We start from the raw sequence: 23,254 nt of genomic DNA, 5'->3' as shown, positions 1-23,254 counted from the left end.
TTGCTTCATTTTGCTTCATAGTCACAGACAAAGTGTATTCTCTGTAGACTGCAGAAATACCATTTGTTACAAGCAGAACTAAAATGAGATGTGTCCAGTATAACAAATACATGATACAAATGCCTATCCTCTCTCTTTCCATGTCTATATTAGACATCAATAATTGAGGAAGGTACTCTTTTCCACTGAATTTCTGGAACTCTTTTTAATGTGATTTTCCTGAGAGTCACTACCAAGTGATCAAAGAGAATAAGAGTTACCAGCCCTTTATAGAAGTTTACCCGATTTCATATGTCATAGTCATGTTTTTATGAAAGAAAAGCATGTTGTTCATACTGATAAATGTTATCAATTTAGCCTCATGTAAGCAAGTTATTTCAATTGCAAAGAAACCGAAAGAGAAGAAAATGAAATATCTCAAATTGTTTAATGAGTCAGTGAAAACTGGAATAGACTGAATCATTTTAAATACAACTCTAATGGTAAACACTTCCTCTCCAGCACTATATAAATACTGAATGCAACTTTGAGTAAGGTACAAGGCAGGGGCAGGGGGAGAAGGAGATTAGGAATAGAAGATCAAAAGATTAATAAAATATGGTGCTTGCCCTAAGGGGCTCATTATCTAAAGAGACAGAACATATTCCTAACTATAACAACAGCTACTATTTCTTGAGCATTTATATGCACCAGGCACTATTCTAAGCACTTTATACACACTGACTCATTTAATATTCAAAATAAATATATGAAGCTGTTGTTTAGTTGCTAAGTCGTGTCTGACTCTTTGCGACCATGAACTGCAGCATGCAAAGCTTCCCTGTCCTTCACCATTTCCTGAGTCTGCTCAAACTCATGTCCATTGAGTTGTGATGGCATCCAACCATCTCATCCTCTGTCGACCCCTTCTCCTCTTGCCCTCAATCTTTCCCAGTATCAGGGTCTTTTCCAATGAGTCAGTTCTATGCATTAGGTGGCCAAAGTACTGGAGCTTCAGCTTCAGCACCAGTCCTTCCAATGAATATTCAGGGTTGATTTCCTTAAGGATTGACTGGTTTGATCTCCTTGCAGTCCAAGGGACTCTCAAGAGTCTTCTCCAACACCACAGTTCAAAAGCATCAATTCTTTGGCGCTCAATCTTCTTTATGGTCCAACTCTCACATCCATACATGACTACTAGAAAAACCATAGCTTTGACTATATGGATCTTTGTCGGCAAAGTGATGTCTCTGCTTTTTAATACACTGTCTAGGTTTGTCATAGCTTTTTTTCAAGGAACAAGTGTCTTTTGATTTCACGGCTGCAGTCACCATCCACATTGATACTGGAGTCCAAGAAAATGAAATCTGACACTATTTTCACATTTACCCCATCTATTTGACATGAACTGATAGGACCAGATACCATGATCTTTGTTTTTTGAATGTTGAGTTTCAAGCCAGCTTTATCACTCTCCTCTTTCACCTTCATCAAGAGGCTCTTTAGTTCCTCTTCACTTTCTGGATTATAATCCAAGGTAGACTGTTATAAATGTTTCCAAGAAAGAGTAATTATGATGACGGAAATCAGAAGTCTTTAGAGATCTTCCTCTAAATAACATTTAAACTTTGCATTCTTAATGTTAATTTTGTTTCTTGTAGGGTTTTCCTGTTACAGGAAGGGGCTGTTCTCAATGAAAAGCACTGCATTAACAAGTGTACAAAGTCATAAAAAAGAATGACATGTTTGGGTGTAAAGAGGATGTTACAAACTTTTAAATGACTCTGAATGCAACCTTAAGGCATTTGGTCTTTACTAGGCAAAGGGGAGTCATTAAAGGTCTCTGGTCTGGAGGAATGATAAATAGAACAATATTTTCACAAAGAAAACTCTGGTGTCAGTGCTGAAGGTCAACTGAAGAGCAGAAAGATAGGAGACAAGGAGATCAACTGGGTGGCTATCACAAAAGTTGTAAGGCAGTGTTTTTTCAAATTGTGTATCATGTGAAATTAACTTAATGGGCTGTCAGCAAGGACCTACCATATATTAATAACAGGAAAATCTATTCAATATCCTGTGACAACCTACATGAGAAAAGAATCTAAAAGAGAATGAATATGTGCACATGTGTAACTGAATCACTGTGCAGTACATCTGAAAGTAACATAGCATTGTGAATCAACTATACTCCAATACAACAAACAGAAGAAAGCTTAGTGGATTGTGACAAACATTTAAAAAAACATGAACTCACACTAACAATTTTTCAATAATGGAATCGATGCTATCAGGGTAAATACTGTTTTACACATTTTAATCCAGTTCATATGTGTATATTTGATATGTATATTCATGTGTGTACATGCACAGTCTCTAAGCCGTGTCTGACTCTTTGCTACTCCATGGACTGTAGCCCACCAGGCTCCTGTGTCCATGGGATTTTCCAGCCAATACTGGAGGGGGTTGCCATCTTCTCCTTCAGTGGATCTTCTCAACCCAGGGATTAAAGTCACGTCTCCTGCACTGGCGGACAGATTCTTTACCACTGAGCCACCTGGGAAGCCCTATGAACGTATGTACTGAGTTATTAATGCAAATGTATTTCTTATTGTGGGAAGTGTTAAAAAAAAGTTTGAAAAAGATGACCTAAGGGGAAAATGATGAGGGTCTAAATTAAAGCTGTAGCTCCTGGAAATGGAAACGCAACAAATTATTTGAGAGCTCTTTCAAAGAATAAATTTAACAGGACTCAGTGATGAACCTGGATGTAGGGGCTTGAGGGAAATAAAGGGGAACTATTATAAGATAAACGATGGCTCATCAAAAGATACCTACATCCTAATCCCTGGATGTGAATGTTACCATATATGGGAAAAAATATTTTACAGGTAAGAGTAAGTTAGGAATCTAAAGATGGGGAAAATATCCTTGATTATCCAAGTGTTTCCTAAATGCAATCATGTGTGTCCTTATAAGACGGTGACAGAAAAAGATATGACGGAGACAAAACGGTAGAAGGAAATACGATCACAGAGGCAGATACTGGAGTGACACAGTCACAAGTCAAGGAACGTGGCAGTCATTAGAACCCAGAAAAGGCAAGGAAAAGATTCTCCCCTAAAGCCTCCAGAGAAACTGTAGCCCTCTTAGAACACTGATATTGGCTCAGTGAAATTGATTTCAGACTTCTGGCCTCTAGAATTGTGAGGGAATAAATTTCTGAAGCTTTCAGCCACCAAGTGTTTGCAGCCCAGAGGCAACTTGCATAAGGAATCTTGACAACTGGGAAGGAGTCAATGCCACTAAAAAAGACAAGGAGCATAGGAAAAACAAGGATATGAGGAACAAAATTTTAAATAGAACAAATATGAAACACAAGAGAAATCTGGACAAAAACAGATTTAATTAATTAATAAAAACTTGATTTTTCTAGTTAAGATATTTCAGTTCTAACTCTACAAGCTTTAAAATGTCTTTAAACTATTCAGGTTTCATGTTATCACTAATTTTCTTTGGATAGTCAAACAAGATACATAGTTTATATATTCTTTCTATCATCTGACAATTACTGTGGTTGAAACAGGTGCCAGCTTCTAGGATCATGCAGTGTCTCTGGAATGTTTATTCCAAATAACTAAAAAAACCCTAGAACCATCTGTTACTGTGGATCACTTACTTAAGCCATTCAGGTTTGCAATTTTTTCAATGCAGTTTGTAGACAGTGAAAGCTTCCTAAAAGAGTAAAAAAAGAATACTTGAATTAATAAGAAAAAAAGTTAATAGTATAACAGAAATTATTCCTCAAGTGCTCTGACATTTCCTTTTCACACTGAATCCTTTTTTCCCTTCTCAGAATGTATTCTTTGCATGCATGTATTCTTTCATTTTGAAATCTTCATACTTTTTTCCCTGATTACAAAAGTTAATAAACATTCACTGTATAAAATTAAAAAAACCTTTTTGTGGACAATTTGGTGTTTTCTATTAAATTTTTTAAATGCATATTTTCTTTGACCCAGTAATTCATTTATAGGAACATATTCTATGGAAATACTAAAGCCAAATATATATGAATTAAACTATTTACTGTATTATTATAATAGCCAAAAAATGGGAAAAAAATTTATAAACACCCGTCAGCTGAGGAATACAGATAACAAAATACTATGTTTCCACTAAAACAAACAAGATCGGGCCATACATACCAACTTTGGAAAACGTCCACGATATGTATATTATAAAAAGTCACGTAATCCTAACCACCCCAGACATTCCCCCAGAGATACTTTCACCAGTTTATATATATTTTTCTATATTTTTTCCCTATATATACTTTAATTGTATAAAAACAAAATTTTAAAGGGAGCATAATTACACACTATTAATCTTCTCTTGACAAAAATGTTTAAAATCTTAGTAAACTTCATGCAAAGAATATAATAAAAGCTAATTTTATTGAATGCTTCATATGTGCCTAGTATTCTTCTAAATACTTTATATGTATTAACTATTTTAACCATCAGAATGATCCTATGAACTACATATTAGTAACCATATTTTATAAATGAGGAAACTGAGACACAAAGATGTTAAGCAATTTGCCTTCTATTACACAGCCAGAAAGTAGCAGATCCAAATTTAAAACTACTCAAAACTGACCCTAGAACATGTGATCTTATCCTTCTGATTTGATTTGAAGAGGAATTATTCTTTTTTTTTTTTTTTTTTTGCTTAAAACAGTAAAAGCAATTACTGTACACTGTAAATTATTGGTCATATGTGTGTATTTTCCAGTCATTCCCCACTCCCAAGAATTACCAGTGAAAGTGAAAAATGGAGTGGAAAAGCAGGAATACAGTTAGGGAACAATTCTGTAATTGTTGTATAGGCAACCTGCTCAAAGATTGTCAGCAAAAATATGAACAGGATGACCCTTAAGCAGTTTCTAGGGTACTTCAGTATGAGGTATAGAACCTTCTCAAGGTTTGATAAAAAGACATTTGACCACTTTGAAATAATGCTCTTTGAAATCATGATTTTGAAGCCAAAAACACATTTAAGGTGGATTTTTTTTTAAGGTGGATTTTAATGTTCTGTGTTCTCATCACAAAGGACAAGCTGCATACAATAACTAAATTACGTTTGCTTTTCCCTTTAATTCCAAAGATAGACATTAGTCTAATGCATGCAGTCACAAATATGTGCTGATGAGACATTTAGATTGCTTACTGTAAATACAGATACCTAGTTTCATCAGTAGATTCTTCTATAAATTTGAAGTGGGGCTTATCTGCTGCACAAGGAGGTTCTTATGTAGGTAGTCAGGGAACCACACTTAGGAAAATATAGGATTTTCCAATATTCTATAACAAGTGATTCTATAACATTCTATAGCCCTGACAAGACACTGCAGCTTAAGAGCATGGTTACAAGGTGTCATGGCATAATTGCCTCAAATTAGTCACAGAACCCTGCTAAAAAGCATGCAGAATATTCAGGAAATCAGTTAAAATAATAAACATAGATATAATACTTAAAGTCTTGGGAAAACAAGATTATAAATAAGTGTAATTTAGTGCCAATGAGGAAAAAAAAAATTAGAAGGCTCTACATGAGAATGCTAGGACTTCCCTGGTGGTCCAGTAGTTAAGACTTCATGCTTCCATTGCATGGGTTCAATCCCTGGTCAGGGAACTAAGATCTTATACGCCATGCGGAACAACCAATAATAATAATAATAATAAAATGAAATTTTAAAAAATGCTAACCTTGGTACTCAAAAACTGGTGCAATTTTGGTTGGTATTTCCTTTTCTTTGTGTTATTAATATTTTCTAGATGTTTTACAATGTATTTTCATAATTTGAGAAATTTTTCAAAAGTGGTAACTTTTATGCTTCTGAGCAAGTATAGTATTGACTTTGATGGATAATTTACAAGAGAAACTACTAGATTTTACGACAGAGAAATAGTTTTATTGTGTTATTTAGCTTCTCCTAAGAGACAAGGAAATTTGGGTAAAGAATCCACCTTCTAATGCAGGGGACACAGATGCGATCCTTGGTTGGGGAACTAAGAATCACGGGGCAATTAAGCCCGTGCACTGCAACAATGACCCAGCACAACCAAAAAAAAAGATCATACTGTTAAAAAAAAAAAAAAGATAGAGGATAGTTTAGGATTACTCTATTAACGACCCTATAAACCAATAATCTTTTATGTTTGGCTTTGCCAAAGGGAGAATCACAGGAAGGAAGGAAGGGAGGGAGGAAGGGAAATGAAGACCAAGAAAATAAATAAATTTTTTTCGTCTGTGTATTTAGAAAAGGAAGGGAAACTTAACAGCAATACTAGAAAGGATGAAAAAAGACAAGCGCTTACTCGCAATTAGAAAGTGTGGACAAGGATGCATCCATCTTCTCTATAGGGGGGATCTGGGCATACAGCTTTATCTCTCTGGCTTCAGATGGCTTCTGGCTGGTTTTCTCTTCCTATAATAAAAATTAATGTGGAAGAAAATAATCCCAGATTATAATATGGAACTAAAAAGGCCAGGTTTCTCAAGGCTTTTCAATATTTATTTCAAAATAGCTATTAAAATTCAGTAATTCTGTACATTCTTGACAGAACACTTACTGACAACATTTACTTACTGAACCTGATAACTAGCTTATACATGGCTGATTCAGATAATTCCCTGTGAGGTCTCAGCCAAACGGGAAATAGGAAAGAAAATAAATTTTATTTCTGTAGTTTTTTAAATCTTTTAAGAGTCTGTCAATTAACAAACAAAAATAAAACCCAATAACAAAAACATTTTCCTGGGAAGGATTCCTTGTCCCCAAACAAACTTTTCTTAAGTATCAGATTTAGATCTATAAGACCAGCTGTTTTTGTCATTTCATCTTTCTATTCCTATATACAATTTAGTCTGAGTTACAACCACCAAATACCAAGAATTTGGGAAGGTATTCTCTTTATGACAAGGCTAAGGTCAAATTTATTTGTTCTACAATAATTTACTACTACATTCTGTGTTACAGTTTAATTTTAGTATCTAATATAATTTAAATTTCAATTACCAGGATATGCTGCCTAATAATATTTCCTAAGTACCTCAATACTTAGTTCTATCTCTCCAACAAAACAAGAAGATACTGCAGCTCAGGGACCATTTTTTTTGCTTTCCTATGTTTTCTATTGTTGTTGTTTAGTTGCTAAGTTGTGTCTGACCCCTTGTGACCCCATGAACTGCAGCACTCAGGTTTCCCTGTCCTTGACTATCTCCCGGAACGTGCTCAAACTCATGTTTTCTATAACTAGTGTGATATAAGACACAAAAGAGATTTTTTTTTAGATCAAATTACAACATCAATAATAGAAAATATATTATCAGTTGAAAGACATCTAATGCATATCCACTCAGTATTTTTTGTGTGCCATAGGTTAGGAGGTGGGAGACTGACATCTTTAATAAATGTTGTGTTAATGAGAGTAAGAATGAGTATGATATCTTCAAATAATCTTAAAGTTAAATATTTATGGCCAAAAGAAAAAAAAAAAGACTTACGGCCATAATATAATCTAGAAATAAAACGTACAAACCAAACCAAATAGCCAACCACTTGTTATTATAAACCAAGTGTTATTAACCACTTGTTAATATAAATATTATTACATTATCCTAAAATCTGCTTCAAGGAAACTGTATTGAGTACTAAGCTACTCCATACTTTTTTAATGAAACAAAACAGATTTTTCACTAGCTAAACAGAAAGGAATTTTTAAATTGCAATTAGGGTATAAAGAAACTTATAAGCACTAAAAACAGGAATTCAAATATTTCATTATCCTAGATACTTTGTCTATTTTACATAGACACCAAGTTTCTTGAAAGACTTTTTATTTAAAACCCAGTTACAAAAGCAAAAAAAAAAAAAAACTGATAACACTGGTCAAGTAAGCTATCACTGGGGATAGAAATTGAGAGCCATCTCTATACTCTCTGGAAATTCTATCCATAATGCTGAAATACAAACATTCAAACTTTATAGAATTTTATATTCAAAATATTTGTTTAAATTTAATGCACATTTTTTACAATGCCATTTCCTAACATTACTATGTGCTTTTAAAAAATGTATCTTATGTATTTTTCCAGATATAATTGATATGCAGCACTGAATAAGTTTAAGACATACAACATACTGATTTGACTTACATAATCATGAAATGATGACCACAGAAAGTTTAGTGAACATCCATCATCTCAAGTAGATACAAAATAAAAGAAATAATTTTTTTCCCTTGTGATGAAAACTCTTGGGACTTACTCTTTTAACTTTCATATATAACATACTGCAGGGTTCTTGTTCTTCAGTTGATACATTCTGTCCAGCTCTTTGCCACCCCATGGACTACAGCTTGCCAGGCTTCCCTGTCCTTCACCATCTCCTGGAGTTTGCTCAAATTCACATGCACTGAGTCAGTGATGCCATCCAACGATCTCATCCTGTGTCGCCCTCTTCTCCTCTTGCCCTCAATCTTTCCCAGCATCAGGGAAAGTGAGTCAGCTCTTTTTCCAGTGAGTCAGCTCTTCGCATCAGGTGGCCAAAACATTGGAGCTTCAGCTTCAGCATCATCCTTCCAATGAATAGGAAGGTTGATTTCCTTTAGGACTGACTGGTTAGATCTCCTTGCAGTCCAAGGGATTCTCAAGCATCTACTTCAGCACCACAGTTCAAAAGCATCAATTCTTTGGTATTCAGCCTTCTTTACGGTCCAACTCTCACATCCATACATGACTACTGGAAAAACCATAGCTTTGACTATATGGACTTTTGTTGGCAAAGGGATGTCTCCACTTTTTCATACGCTGTCTAGGTTTGTCATAGCTTTTCTTTCAAGGAGCAAGCGTCTTTTAATTTCAAGGTTACAATCACTGTCCAAAGTGATTTTGGAGCCCAAGAAAATAAAATCTGTCACTGTTTCCACTTTCCCCCATCTATTTGCCATGACGTGATGTGACCAATGTTAATTACATTAATAATTTTGTACACTGCATCCCTAGTACTTACTTATCTTGTAACTGGAAGTTTGTACCTATTGACTATCTTCATCCAATTTCCCCTACTCCTACCCCTTGCCTCTGGTTGCCACAAATCTAGTGTCTTTCTATGAATTTGTCTGTTTGTTGAAACATAATTGACTTACAGTGCTATGTTAGTTCCTGGTGTACAACACAGTGATTCAATATTTCAGTACAAAATTATCACTACTTTTACAGATTTATTGAGATATAATTGACATACAACATTATTTATGTTTAAGGTATGCAATGTGATACTTTGATATATGTATATATTGCAAGATGATTACCAGAATAAGGTTAACACATCCAGCACCTCATACAATCAATTTTTTGTGTGTTGAGAACATTTAAGATTACTCTTTTAGCAACTTTCAAATATATAATACAGTATTATTAACTATGCTGTACACAGATTTCCAGAACGTATTGGTCTTATAACTGAAAGCTTCTACGCTTTGACCAACTTTCCCCCATTTCTTCCATTCCTCAACTTTGGTAACCACCATTATAATCTGTTTCTATGAGTTGGCTTCTTTAGATTTCACATATAAGTGAGATCACAAATTAAAAAAACCTCAAATTGTCTTTACCTATCTGACTACATCATTTAGCATAATGCCCTCAAGGTCCTTCCATGTTGTCACAAAAGGCAGGACTTTCTTTCTTTTTATGGCTGAGTAATATTCTATTGTATACAAATATGTATTTTCTTTATCCATTCATCTACTGATAGCCATTTAGGTTGTTTTCATATCTTGGCTATTCTGAATAATGCTGCAATGAACCTGGGGATAAAGGTATCTCTTTGAGTTAGTGATTTCATTTCCTTCAGATACACATCCAGAAGTGGGACTCCTGGATCATATGGTAGTTCTACTTTTAATTTTTGAGGAATCTCCACAGTGTTTATATTAACCACTCCATCATAACACTATACCAACTTACATTCCCACCAAAGTGCAAAAGGGTTCCCTTTCTTCCACATCCTCACCAACACTTTTCTCTCATATTTTTGATGACAGCCATTTTAACAGGTGTAAGGTGATATCTCTTTGAGGTTTTGATTTGCATTTCCCTGATGATCAGTCATGTTGAGTATCATTTTAGAATTTTTATTTGAGATTTTTTCATTTGTCTATGCATGATTTTCATTTGTTCACATTGACTGTCTCTGTTCTAACCTCCAAGAGACTAAAACCATCATTTATTTAAAACCTAGATAATCCATAGCACATATCACTCTATTACCAAAAAATGATATGTGGTTTAATAATGACAAAGTTGAAAAAGAACATGGAGATTCCAGCTATCGCAGTAACAGACAAATTAGCCTTTCCAGATTTAAATTTTCCAATGGTCAGACTTTTTAACTGAAATTTTTATTGAGATATTTGAAGAGTTATGTGTGGTTACAAGAAATAATACAGAGAGAGCCTTTATACACTTTGCCCAGTTTCCCCTAATGGTAACATTTTTCAAGATTATAGTATCACAACCAAGATATTGATATTGATACAATCCACTAATTTTAATCAGATTTTCCCAAGTTTACTTGTACTCATTTGTACATGAGAGTGTGAATGTGTTTGCATGTGTGTATTAAGTCTATCAAATTTTATCACCTGTGTAGGCTCATGTATCCACTAACACCATCAAGATAACAAAACACTTTCAGTACCAAAAGATCCCCTGTATTGAATGGTCAGATTTAAATAACTGTCCAAAAATTATCCTAATACGGTTTCTAGAAGTGAAAACTCATAAACTCACCCATCTGGCTAGGGCTTCTTTGATTGTTGTTGCTTTCGCCTTAAAAAGAGAAAAAAAAACACAAGGTTATCTTTATTGGTGTGATTTGTTGACTCAATTTTCATGTAACAACTATTAGCCCTGGCATCTACCATTCAAAAGATTTCTTTTTTTGAGACTTTATATGAAAAGAGAATGTTTTAATTTCCTAAAATCAGAAATACTTAAACACCTCTCAGAGAAATTAAGGAAATCATGATGTATCATGTCATATGCTTTACTCTCACGTGATTTACAAACAACAGAGCTGTCAACACTGATATTAAAATATAACATTTCATTATTCTAAGATTTATATCTTCCTTTACATTTTAATATCTTTGAAGTTTAGATACATCTTATAACCAGGAAAAATTTATAATTGCTGCAGCCAGGTAGCACTGATGAAGATTCAGAAAAATATTAGCCATCTTGTTTAATATACATACCATATAAATTCACTTTTATGTTTATCAAAAAATAAAAATGATAAAAATTTTAGCATGATAAAAATCTATATGCCTAAACACATTTAAAATAACTCCATCAATAAATACAAAATAAAATTTCTAAGTGATAGGAAATTATGTCACAGTTTAATTCCAACTTCTTATTTTTCTTATTTTTTAATTGGAAGATAATTGCTTTACAAGGTTGTGTTGGTTCCTGGTGTACAACAACATTAATTTTCTTTCTTAGAAGAAGATGAAATAATGTTGCACCTTATAATCAATAGTATCTTAGATTCAATTTAATATGATATTAAAAACTTTAAAGGTAAGAAAAGGAAGACATCCTTTGAATCATTGCTGGAGCTTATTTTATAAAAGAGATAACCCTAAACAATAACAAAAGGAATTATGTCTCTGAAGTAAAGATGCAGTAATAAATAACACAAGTTAAAAATAAAATTTGAGGAATATAACACTTAAAAGGAAACTTATGCTTAAAATACATTAATTTAAAAATAAGAGAACAGGGAACCCTATTCAATATTCTGTGATAAACCATAATGGAAAATAATATGAAAAGGAATATATATATATGTATAACTGAATCACTTTGCTGTTTAGCAGGAGTAAACACAACACTGCAAATCAACTATACTCCAATAAAATAAATTTTAAAAAATAAGAGAAAGCAAGAGATAGAAAACAAATTAAGCATTCAAAATATTTGGAAAAGTACATCATGAAGGTAGAAGGAAATAGAAAGGAAGAAATCAATGAAAAACAGAATGAGAGGAAAAAAGATGAACAAAACTAAAAGCTGGTTCTTAAGTTTCTGGCAAGCCTAACTGAGCTAAACAGAGAGATATACAAATTAAAAATACAGAATAAACAAGGAGAGATGACAGATACCACAGAGATTTTTAAAATAAATATTATAAGCAAACAGACAGCAATAAGTTTGAAAACCTAAAGTATACATTTCTAGAAAAAAACAAAAATGCCAAAACTCACAAAAAGAATCAGGAAATATGAATAGACCAATAACTATTTGAAAATTAAAAATATAATCAAAGAGATTTACCCATACCCTCCCCCTGTAAAGCCCCAAATCTAGATAAATTACAAATAAGTTCTACCAACCTTTCAAGGAGCAGATATTCCTTGTTATGCAAGTTGTTTCAGAAACCAGAAAGAAAAAGAGGCAAAGCTGCCAACTTATTTTATGAGACTAGAATAATTTTGATGCCATAACCAGATAAGGGGCCCTCTTTACTTCTCAAAACAGATTTGAAAAATCTTAGATGCACAATATTAGATTTCCAAAGCCAATGGTGTATAATGATCATGATCAAAAATGGCTTATGCCAGGGGCATAAAGATTGTTTAACAACAGAAAAATCTATTACAAATGTAAACCATTTATAAATGGATTAAAAGGGGGAAATCACACTTATTTCAGTAAGTGCAGAAAGAGCAGTTGATAAAGTTCTACCTCTGATATTAAAAGCTTTTAACTAAGGATTAAAGCAAAATTCCTTATTTGATAAAAGTTATATATCAAAATGGAGAAGGAAATGGCAACCCACTCCAGTATTTTTGCCTGGAGAATCCCACGGACAGAGGAGCCTAGCAGGCTACAGTCCATAGGTCGTAGAGAGTCGGATACGACTGAAGCAACTTAGCACTCACGCATGCATATATCAAAAAGCTCTAACCAATACCAGCTTAATGAATAAATAAATTCATTCATTTGAGCAAATATTCACTGATTACCTCCTATATACCAAACATTCTTCCACTTGCTTCAGATGTATCAATGAACAAAACAAAGATACCTGCCTTACGAGAATCTACATCTATTGCTGGGAGACCAATGGTAACTGATATAATAAATAAATAGATAAGTCATATACAGTATATTAGAAGGTGATAATTACTAAGGAAAAAGAAAAAGCTGAGCTCAGTAAAGAGTATCAGGATGTGTGTATATGTGTATGGTGGATATTTATTTTAAATAAGGTGGTCAAGGTGGGCCAAATTGAGAAGGTAACATTAAAGTATCATCAAACTCCTAGAAGACAACATAGGCAAAAAAAGTAATAGAAATAAAAGCAAAAATAGACAGATGGGACCTAATCAAACTCAAAAGTTTTGCACAGCAAAACCACCATAAACAAAACAACCTGTGGGCTGGAAGAAAATATTTGTAAATGATGTGATCGATGAAGGGCTTAATTTCCAAAATATACAAACAGCTCATATAACTCAGTAACAACAACAAAAAAAACTCAGGGACTTCTCTGGTGGTCCAGCAGTTAAGACTCCAGGCTTCCACTACAGGGGGCATAGGTTCAATCCGTGGTTGGGAAACAGGATCCCACATGCTGCATGGTATGGTAAAAAAACAAACAAACAACCCACTGAAAAAATGAGCAGAAAACCTAAACAGACATTTCTCCAAAGAAGACATACAGATGGCCAATAGGCACATGAAAGATGTTCAACATCACTAATTAATAGAGAAATGCAAATCAAAACTACAATGAGGTATCATCTCACACGAGTCAGAATAGCCATTATTAAAAAGTCTATACTGGTTCACTTTGCGGTCACCTGAAACTAACACAACACTGTATATTAACTATGTTGTTGTTGTTGTCATTGTTACTCAATTGCTAAGCTGTGTCTGACTCTTTGTGACCCCAGACTGCAGCATGCCTGGCTCCTCTGTCATCCACTATCTCTTGGAGTTTGTTTTGCCTTCAATCTTTCCCAGCATCGGGGTCTTTTCCAATGAGTTGGCTCTTCATATCAGGTGGCCAGAGTACTGGAGCTTCAGCAACAGTCCTTCCAATGAATATTCAGGGTTGATTTCCTTTAGGATTGACTAGTTTGATGTCCTCGAAATGCAAGAGACTCTTAAGAGTCTTCTACAGCACCATAATTTCAAAATCATCAACTATACGTCAACAAAAAAAATTTTTTTAATTTAAGTCCACAGATAATAAATGTTGGCAAGGATTTGGAGAAAAGAGAACACTCCTGCCCTTTAGGTGGGAATGTAAATTGGTGCAGCCAGTACAGAAAATAGAATGGAAGTTCCTTAAAAAAACTAGAAAGAGAAATACTATATATGATCCAGCAGTCCTACTCCTGGGCATATATCTGGAGAAAACCATAATTTGAAAAGATATATACATTCCAGTGTTCATTGAAGCACAATTTTACAATAGCCAAGACAAGGCTAAATGTCCATTGACAGATGAATGAATAAAGAAGATGTGGTACATATATATGTATAATGGAATACTGCTGCGGCAGCTGCTTCACTTCAGTCGTGTCCGACTCTGCGACCCCATAGACGGCAGCGCACCAGGTTCCCCCATCCCTGGGATTCCCCAGGCAAGAATACTGGAGTGGGTGGCCATTTCCTTCTCCAATGCATGAAAGTGAAAAGTGAAAGTGAAGTCACTCAGTCGTGCCCAACTCTTAGCGACCCCATGGACTGCAGCCTACCAGGCTCCTCCATCCATGGGATTTTCCAGGCAAGAGTACTAGAGTGGGGTGCCATTGCCTTCTCCCACTAGAATACTACTCAGCCATAAAAGAATGAAATAATGCCATTTGCAGCCATATGGATGGACCTAGAGATTATCATACTAAGTGAAGTAAGCTAGACAGAGAAAGACAAATATCATATGCTATCACTTACATGTGGAATCTAAAAAAAAGTTACAAATTAACTTATTTACAAAACAGAGGTAGACTCATAGACATAGAAAACAAACTTATGGTTACCAAAGGGAAAAAATGGAGGAGGGATAAATTAGGAATTTGGGAACAACATATACACGCTACTATTTATAAAATAGATAAACAACAAGGTCCCTGTTTAGCACTGGGAACTATATTCAATGTCTTAAAAGAAACTATAATGAAAAAGAATATGAAAAAGAATATATATAAATATACATAAATATGTGTAACTGAATCACTTTGCTATATACCAGAAAACAACACTGTAAATCAACTATACTTCAATAGAAAAGAAAAAAGTATTCTCTTTAAGATCCCAGACACATCAAGGATGCCTAGTTCCTACCACTGCTACTGTTTAACATGGTACAAAAGATCTTTATCAATATTACACTAAAAAATAAAACTATGTGTAGATGATCATCTGTGTAGAAAATGCAATAGAATAAACTAATAAATACTAGAATAGATGGAGTACAGCAAATGCAGGACACTGTTGACAGGTTAGAAAAATTGAGAGATATTTTCAAAATAAAACCAACAAAGGACTAATATCTAGAATATACAAGGAACTCATGAAATTAAAAACCAAATTTAAAAAAGGGAAAAGTTGGCAAAAAATAAATACAGAAATTTATAGAAACTGAAATCCAGATGATGATTAACAATGGGATATTTGAACTCACTGAAAATCAGAGAAATGCAGTAAAACAATGGAATACTAAAATACATCCTCATATAGGCAAAAGTCAGAAAATTGGTGAGAATGTAGAGAAATAGAAACTTTCATGCATCACTGAAGGAAGTAAGAAATAGTATAGCTGTTCTGGGGCCCAATCTGACAGTGCCTAGGGAAATTAAGTATGCAGAGATCCTATGATCCCACAGTCTCACTCCTGGGTATATTTTCCAGGGAAATCCTTGTTGTTGTTGCTTTAGTTATTAAGTCATGTCTGATTCTTTACAACCTCATGGACTGTAGCCTGCCAGGCTCCTCTGTCCCTGGGATTTCCCAGGCAAGAATACTGGAGTGGATTGCCATTTCCTTCTCCAGGGGATCTTCCCAACCCAAGGATCAAATCCATGTCTCCTGCTTTGGCAGGTGGATTCTTTACCACTGAGTCACTAAGGAAGCCCTAGAGAAATCCATGGATGGATCCAAAGAAAGACACTTATAGGAACACTTTCAAGTTGGAAGCAATCAAGTTATCTATCAATTGGTCTATAAAGTGACTAGTTCCCCTATAGGTAGCAGGAGTTAAAACCTGAAATGTCTAAATAACCAATGGACATCATTAATGGGTAAAGCTGGCCATGTAAAGAGGATAACCACTATTTGGTTCTAGAAAACCACTGGCAGGTGGGACTTGGGACCAGAGTTACCCTAATATCACATTTCTTCAAATATGAAAACTCTTGTTAATTGAAAGTAACACCCTTACTTTATGTACCATCAGGAAAGAAAATATGCTGCCAATTATATCACACCATCATATTTCAGTAATACAAAAATATAAAAAAAGATGTGTCTGATAGTAAAATATGGTATTTCTGATTTTTCAGAGAAGCCAGAAATCTGCATCTTGGTGTAAAATATGATCATTTTTAAGACACTAGAAGCTAATTTTCTTAAATAAAAAACTATGTGGGACAGTATTTCTAGAGGGCCCCAAAACTACATGCTCGCCACTTCAGCGAGCTTCACTTAATTACTAGTTCTGATTCTCTATTTGAAGATTTTCAATAATTCTTATGGTTCCTACTTTCAGAATTATTTAGGGCCAGTTATTTCTTCACCTGAATATAAATCTATGTTCCAGAATTTTTAAACTTTCCTTTTTTTCCCCAGCTAAATGCCTGTGGAAATGTAGAAGGGAAACTACTTTTAAGAGCAGCATTTAACCTGGTGGCTGAGGGCAGGCATGTTTTCTTCATTTGAATTTCCAGGGTTCAATTTCTGCTCAGTTCTATAGCAGAAGACTAGTTAAACTTATTCTTTATAAATATTTCTCATTGGAAAAGACCCTGATGCTGGGAAAGATTGAAGACAAAAGGAGAAGGAGGTGGCAAAGGATAAGACAGTTAGATAGCATCAGGGACTCAATGGACATGAGTTTGAGCAAACTCCGGAGATAGTGAAGGACAGGGAATTCTGGCCTGTTGCAATCCATGGGATTGCAAAAAGTAGGACACGATTTAGCAACTGAACAACAATAAATATTTCCATTAGGCAGGACAATCACATACTTTGCTAAATAGCTTTGGTTGGGTCTTTAACCAACCAACAACCTAAACTACTAGTTGGATCTACCAAGTATGTAAGCAAGACAGTGCTCAATTTAAGTAGGAAATGAGGAGCATCACTAGGTAAAATCATTACTTCATAAAGAGATCTGATTGCATGGACCACCGACAGATTTCAAGCCTAAGAGAGCAATATTTCTCAAAGTGTCAGGGGGAGTTCTCTAATTTTAGAGTCACTTGAAATGCACATTTCTGAAAATCCCCACTTATGTTAAAAATTCATAATCAGCACTCCAGTTTACTCTAAAATCATACTTATGCATACTTAAATTTGAGAAACATTATCCTAATATGTTCTATCAGAGAGGGTTTTACAATGTTACTAACAACTGAACTGAGAGTCGTTCAGAGTGCAACATGGGCACATCACAGGTTTATAAACATTACAGCAATTGGTGTTACACACAATCTCTCGTAGCCAACCCCACCCTCCATCTCGCTTGGGAGTGGGGGGTAAATTACTTATATTAAAAAGATATCCTTATTCACACTCTTCCTTCCATCACCTGTCCCACTCTAATCCGCTCTTTTTCAAGAATTTTCTGCTCTTTGCCCTGCCTTTTCTCTGCCCGCGCCACTCTCACCCCCAGACAACCCAATGCCAGGGCTTCTCTTTCGCCCCAGGCCTCTGAATCCACCGAGCAAGCATCCGCTACTCGCTCCCTTCCGGTGTTCAAGGACGTCCCCCACCCTCAACCCTCCACAGTTACCCTTTTCCACTTTCAATCTACTCGCAGCTTTGGCTGCGAGGCCTAGAGGGTACTTACCATTCCGGCGGTTGCTACTGTCACTGCTCTGGTTGCTAGGGTCCGCCGGGGTCAGTGCGCATGCGCACTTCTCGGAGCTCGCCTCGGATTCCCTACACGGGCAGCCGTCTCTTCTCTCCGCCCTCACGGTGGCGCGAGCGGGGCATTGTGGGACCGTGCGAGCGTTCGCCGGAGTCGTGTGGCTCGGCGGCGCTCGTTTCCCAGGAACTGCAGCGCAGCTGGGAGTGACTTAGGGAGCTCGGGAGCTTAACCTCGTAGAGAGGTGGGGAGATATCTTTTTCTCTTGTGAAAGTAGTTTCAGGCGAATCTGGAGTGAGGTAGGTGCTTAGAGTTTAAAGCTTTTAAACCTCCCTGTAACAGCCCCCCCCTCCCCCCCGGCCCATCCCCACCCCACTCCACCCCTCTCACCCCCCACCCCCAACCCTCTGGGTTGTCCCAGAGGACCGGCTTTGGGTGCCCTGCTTTGTGCATTGAACTTTGACTGGCCATCCCTTTTCAATGCTGTTGTCTCAAATCATCCCACACTTGCCTTCTCCCACTGAGTCTAAAAGCCTGTTCTTTACATCTGTGTCTCCTTTGCTTTCCTGCATATAGGATTGCCAGTACCCTCTTTCTAAATTCCATATATATATATATGTTAATATACAGTATTTATATTTCTCTTTTTGACTTCCCTTTGTATAATAGGTTCTAGTTACATCCATCTCATTAGAACTGATTCAAATGCATTCCTTTTTATAGCTGAGTAGTATTCCAGATTCCATTGTGTATGTGTACCACAACTTGTTTATCCATTCATCTGCTGATGGACATCTAGGTTGCTTCCATATCAATATTGTAAATAGTGCTGAAATGAACATTGAGGGTACATGTATTTCTTTTATTCTGTGGGATTGCTGGATCATATGGCAATTCTATTTCCAGTTTTTTAAGGAATCTCCTCACTGTTCACCATAATGGCTGTACCAGTTTGCATTCCCATCAACAGTATAAGAGGGTTCCCTTTTCTCCACACCCTTTCCAGCATTTGTTTGTAGGCTTTTTGATGATGCCCATACTGACTGGAGTGAGATGATACCTCATTGTGGTTTTGATTTGCATTTCTCTAATAATGAGTGATGTTGAGCATCTTTCCATGTGTTTATGTCTTTGGAGAAATGTCTGTTTAGGTCTTTTGCTGTTTTTTATTGGGCTGTTAATTTTTCTGGTATTGAGCTGCTTATATATTTTGGAGCTTAATTATTTGTCAGTTGTTTCATTTACTATTACTTTCTCCCATTCTGAGGGCTGTTTTCACCTTGCTTATAGTTTCCTTCATTGTGCAAAAGCTTTTAAGTTTAATTAGGTCCCATTTGTTTATTTTTGTTTTTATTTCCATTACTCTAGGGGGTGGGTCACAGAGGGGCTTGCTGTGATTTATATCAAAGAGTTTTCTGCCAGACAGCAGGCTACTTTAAAGCTGCATATATACAAATGGTTTTATATTCTAACCCTCCCTCCATGAGGAAATCACTAGGAAATGGGAAAAAATTACTAAAATTAGCACCAAAGAAATGGAAATGATTTGAAGTTGTAAATCCTGGTAAATCTAAAAAAAGGTTCTGCAGGTTTCGAGTTATAAAAGTATAATACTTCATTAAAAAAAAAGACATTAAGTTTTAAAAGGCCCTTTGACTTCTCAATAAACTTAAGATTCAGTCAAAGTTACTGACCAAAATCTGTAATTAAACAAGCTTTAAATTACTTTAAAGGTCTAATGAAGGTGTAATATAAAGTGAACAGTATGGGTGGAAAGGTAGTAAAATGTCAAATTAATATCCTCCTAATGTTGGCCTGCTATTTCTCTTTCAACACCCCTACTGGAGATTATGTTATTCAATCACCACTTTAATAAGAGAATTTCCCAGCCAATTGCCTCCTCCTAGTTTTTCTGATATATACTTCTGTGTTATTCCAATTAAAGGTGCCAAATAAATCCATATACGTACAGAAGAAGAAACAAGAACACTAGGATACAAACCAAACTAAGAGGCCTAAAAATTCCAGTGCCAGAGACCATTGTTAAATTCTCAAATCTAGAAACAAGTTGTAGAGTGTACATATTAAGGTAGTGCTTTTACAAGGTGGTTTTCTCAACATTCAGATATCTCAGCATATCTTGATCTGCTCTGTTTAAAATCAGATAACTCTCAAGCACTTCTAGATTCAAGATCAGGTCCAAAAAGACTAAAGCAAACCATGAAAAAGACATAACTACAGACCCTCAAATCATTCTGGCAATGGAATTTCCAGCCACAGGCTTCAAAATTCTAATGTGATTATCACATTAAATAAAACTGAGAATTTTGTTTATTTCAATTAATTAATTCCCATTATGGAAATCTGTGAGGACTTTATAGGCTATTTCCAAAAAAAACCTACCCTCTCTCATCCCCTAGCTATGAAAATGTTAAATCTCTCATTTAAATGATTCTTAGTTGTTCCTAAGGATCCTGAGGGTGAGAGGAGGGCATATGCCATACTGGGCTCTTAAAAACCCAATTATTTCATTCATTGATTCACTCACCCAGCCTGTGTTTATAAAGGTCAGAGTTAGAGCTCAAAGAATTTGACTGCACCCTGATTTTAACATCAGCTAACTGTCTGATTTGATTAATTTGATTTGATTAAAACACTTTAGGCCTTGGTTCCTCATTTATACTATAAATAAGCTGTTCTTTGACCTATGAAATGAATAACACAACAGTTTTCTCATCATGGTGAAGGTCTCCACAATATTAGAGTATGTCAGAAACAACAAAAAGGTCATCTTTACCTTATCATGAAGGGAGAAAGCGTGAACAATATACTGTGACCTCAGTCACTTTGGGTCTTGAACAGATACCACTGACAGACAATATTTGTATCTACTACTCTCACCATTTTAACAAGAAATGATAACGAAAAAAGTTAAATTTACACAAAGCTCCGCCTAGCAGAGATAGGCAGACAAGCATTGAACGCTAGAAACTAAAGCAATTTTAGGTTTGGTAAGAACAAACTTGCAAGATGTATGCTCACAAGGAATAACTCTGCCTCACTAGAAGTTAGGAAGATGGGCACCTAAGCAGATTAAATTTAAATCCCGACCACGATTTAGAGGAATGAATGTCCCACCTATATTTAGGTGGCAAAACAAAGGAATTAAGGCACTCCCGTTATTTTCAGACGCCAAATTAGCTACCAAAGCAAGTTAGTTTCGAAGTCCAGTCCTTAAATCCACTGCAAGGCCCTGTGCGTAAAAAGCCGTACCCACCAGCGGGCAGCAGGAAGCCGCGTAGGTGGCCGGCCACCCCCACCCCCACCCCCACCTCCAAGGGCCAAGAGGCTGCGGCTGGAGAACAGGTGCTGCTCGCGGGAAGAGGCGAGCGCCAGGGCCAGCTGCACTGCCAGCCACCACGGCGCGGGGTGGACGGTCGCCACCACAGGGAGGAGGGTTTTCATTCACTGCCCTCGGCATCCTTGGGGAGGCAGGGATCCTTCAGGCCGGTCGGCGTGAGGCTCCACAGAAGCCACCTGGGCTGCAGGCCTTGTGAAGTCGCCGCCAAGCTTGGTCCCTATCCGAGCCCAACACACCCCCGCTCCCTCGGCCCTCTGCTTCATAGTGGGCAGACGAGAGGACGAGGCAGCCTCGGTCACTGACCCCCCAAAGTGCCCCCTTCGTGGAGCCTGAGCCTTCCACTTTAATACCCAGAAACTCATTGGTTAGCCCGGTCTTAGGCGTCACGGCCTTTTGAAAGGAAGGGGATGACGTGGACACACCTCCGAAGCTGGACCGGGTCTCGGGGGTTCGAAATGCAGCCGGCCACGGGGTGCTGAGATCTTCGGGGCTTTGACCGCAGCGAAACAGAAATGGCTTGGTGCCAGGGGAGCAGGGCCCAGTAGGCGGGGCGGGGTGGGGCTGAGAAGGGGCGTGGTCTGCTGGCGTGCAGCTGGTAGGGGCGGGGCCCGGGGAGGGGCGGGGCCCAGAGGGGCAGAAGCCGGCAGGTGGGCCAGAGGACCTGGCTTGGCTCCTGGGACTCCGTTCAGCAAAGGGCCCCAGGAAGGGGTGACTTAGGAGGGCCCGGGGTCAGTTGAGCTTTTGGAGATCCCAAAGTGGATCCCTGCCCTTCGAAGTATCGAGAATGGTAAGTTAATGATTTCTGATAGAAAATGCCGCCTCTAAAAATCCCTCCCTGGCAATCGGGGACACTGTTTCCTAAACCTAGTTGAAGGAGGCTCCACGTACTAGAGGAGAAGGATATGGCAACCCACTCCAGTATTCTTGTCCAGAGAATCCCATGGACAGAAGAGCTACAGGCAGGCTACAGTCCATGGGTTCGCAAGAGTGGGACACGACTTAGTGACTAAACCACCACACGTACTAGGCTCCCGCCGAATTCCTTATCTTGCTTGAAATTATATTTCCAGGATTAAGCAAGACTTAAAAGAAAGAAAAAAAGACTCCTGAAATTAGATTTAAATGTTTCAGATGAGGTAGAGTACAGAGATATACACTGGAAATAATCTATACTGTCTGGCAAAATTATTTAAAACATATATTTTTATATGCAGGGGGAAAAGAATACATTATATGACATTTATGGTTTTTTTTAAAGATAAAGGCATTGAACCCATAAATGAAACCATATTTCTTCATTCATATAAATATTTGTGTATACATCTATATAACATGGTTCTGGAAGGCTACACTTCAAGTTAGTAAGTACCTCTGGAGGAAGACTAAGACTGATTAATGAGTGGAGGTTTTTAAAATTTTATCTGTATTACTTGAATCTTATACAGTAAGGATGTATTGACATATGTAATTTACAATTTGTTTTCCACCATAGAATTCTACCTTAAAATGCATGTGTAAAATGAGGTTAATTAACCAAAGTTCAGTTCAGTTCAGTTGCTCAGTAGTGTCAGACTCTTTGTGACCCTATGAACTGCAGCACGCCAGGCCTCCCTGTCCATCACCAACTCGCAGAGTTTAACCAAATTCATGTCCATTGAGTTGGTGATGGCATCCAACCATCTCATCCTCTGTCATTCCCTTCTCCTCCTGCCCTCAATCTTTCCCAGCATCAGGGTCTT

General features: G+C 36.8%; 1 protein-coding gene across 1 annotated transcript in view; it reads right to left on the bottom strand.

Annotated features, from left to right (window-relative positions):
• DNAL1 (dynein axonemal light chain 1) overlaps window positions 1–22,058 on the bottom strand; it is a 41,692-nt gene extending 19,634 nt beyond the window's left edge. The window contains exons 1-5 of the mRNA XM_043472511.1: window positions 21,938–22,058; window positions 18,137–18,443; window positions 10,840–10,878; window positions 6,360–6,469; window positions 3,656–3,711 (exon numbers count right to left, since the gene is read on the bottom strand). Coding sequence (XP_043328446.1) covers window positions 3,656–3,711; window positions 6,360–6,469; window positions 10,840–10,878; window positions 18,137–18,139 — 208 coding nt within the window. The 5' untranslated portion in view covers window positions 18,140–18,443; window positions 21,938–22,058. The remainder of the gene's footprint in view (window positions 1–3,655; window positions 3,712–6,359; window positions 6,470–10,839; window positions 10,879–18,136; window positions 18,444–21,937) is intronic.
• Window positions 22,059–23,254: the final 1,196 nt, after the last annotated feature.

This window comes from Cervus canadensis, chromosome 6 (genome assembly GCF_019320065.1).
Source record: "Cervus canadensis isolate Bull #8, Minnesota chromosome 6, ASM1932006v1, whole genome shotgun sequence".
Classification (NCBI taxonomy): domain Eukaryota; kingdom Metazoa; phylum Chordata; class Mammalia; order Artiodactyla; family Cervidae; genus Cervus; species Cervus canadensis.
The sequence above is the reverse complement of the archived record's forward strand: the minus strand, read 5'-3'. Positions and strand labels throughout refer to the sequence as shown.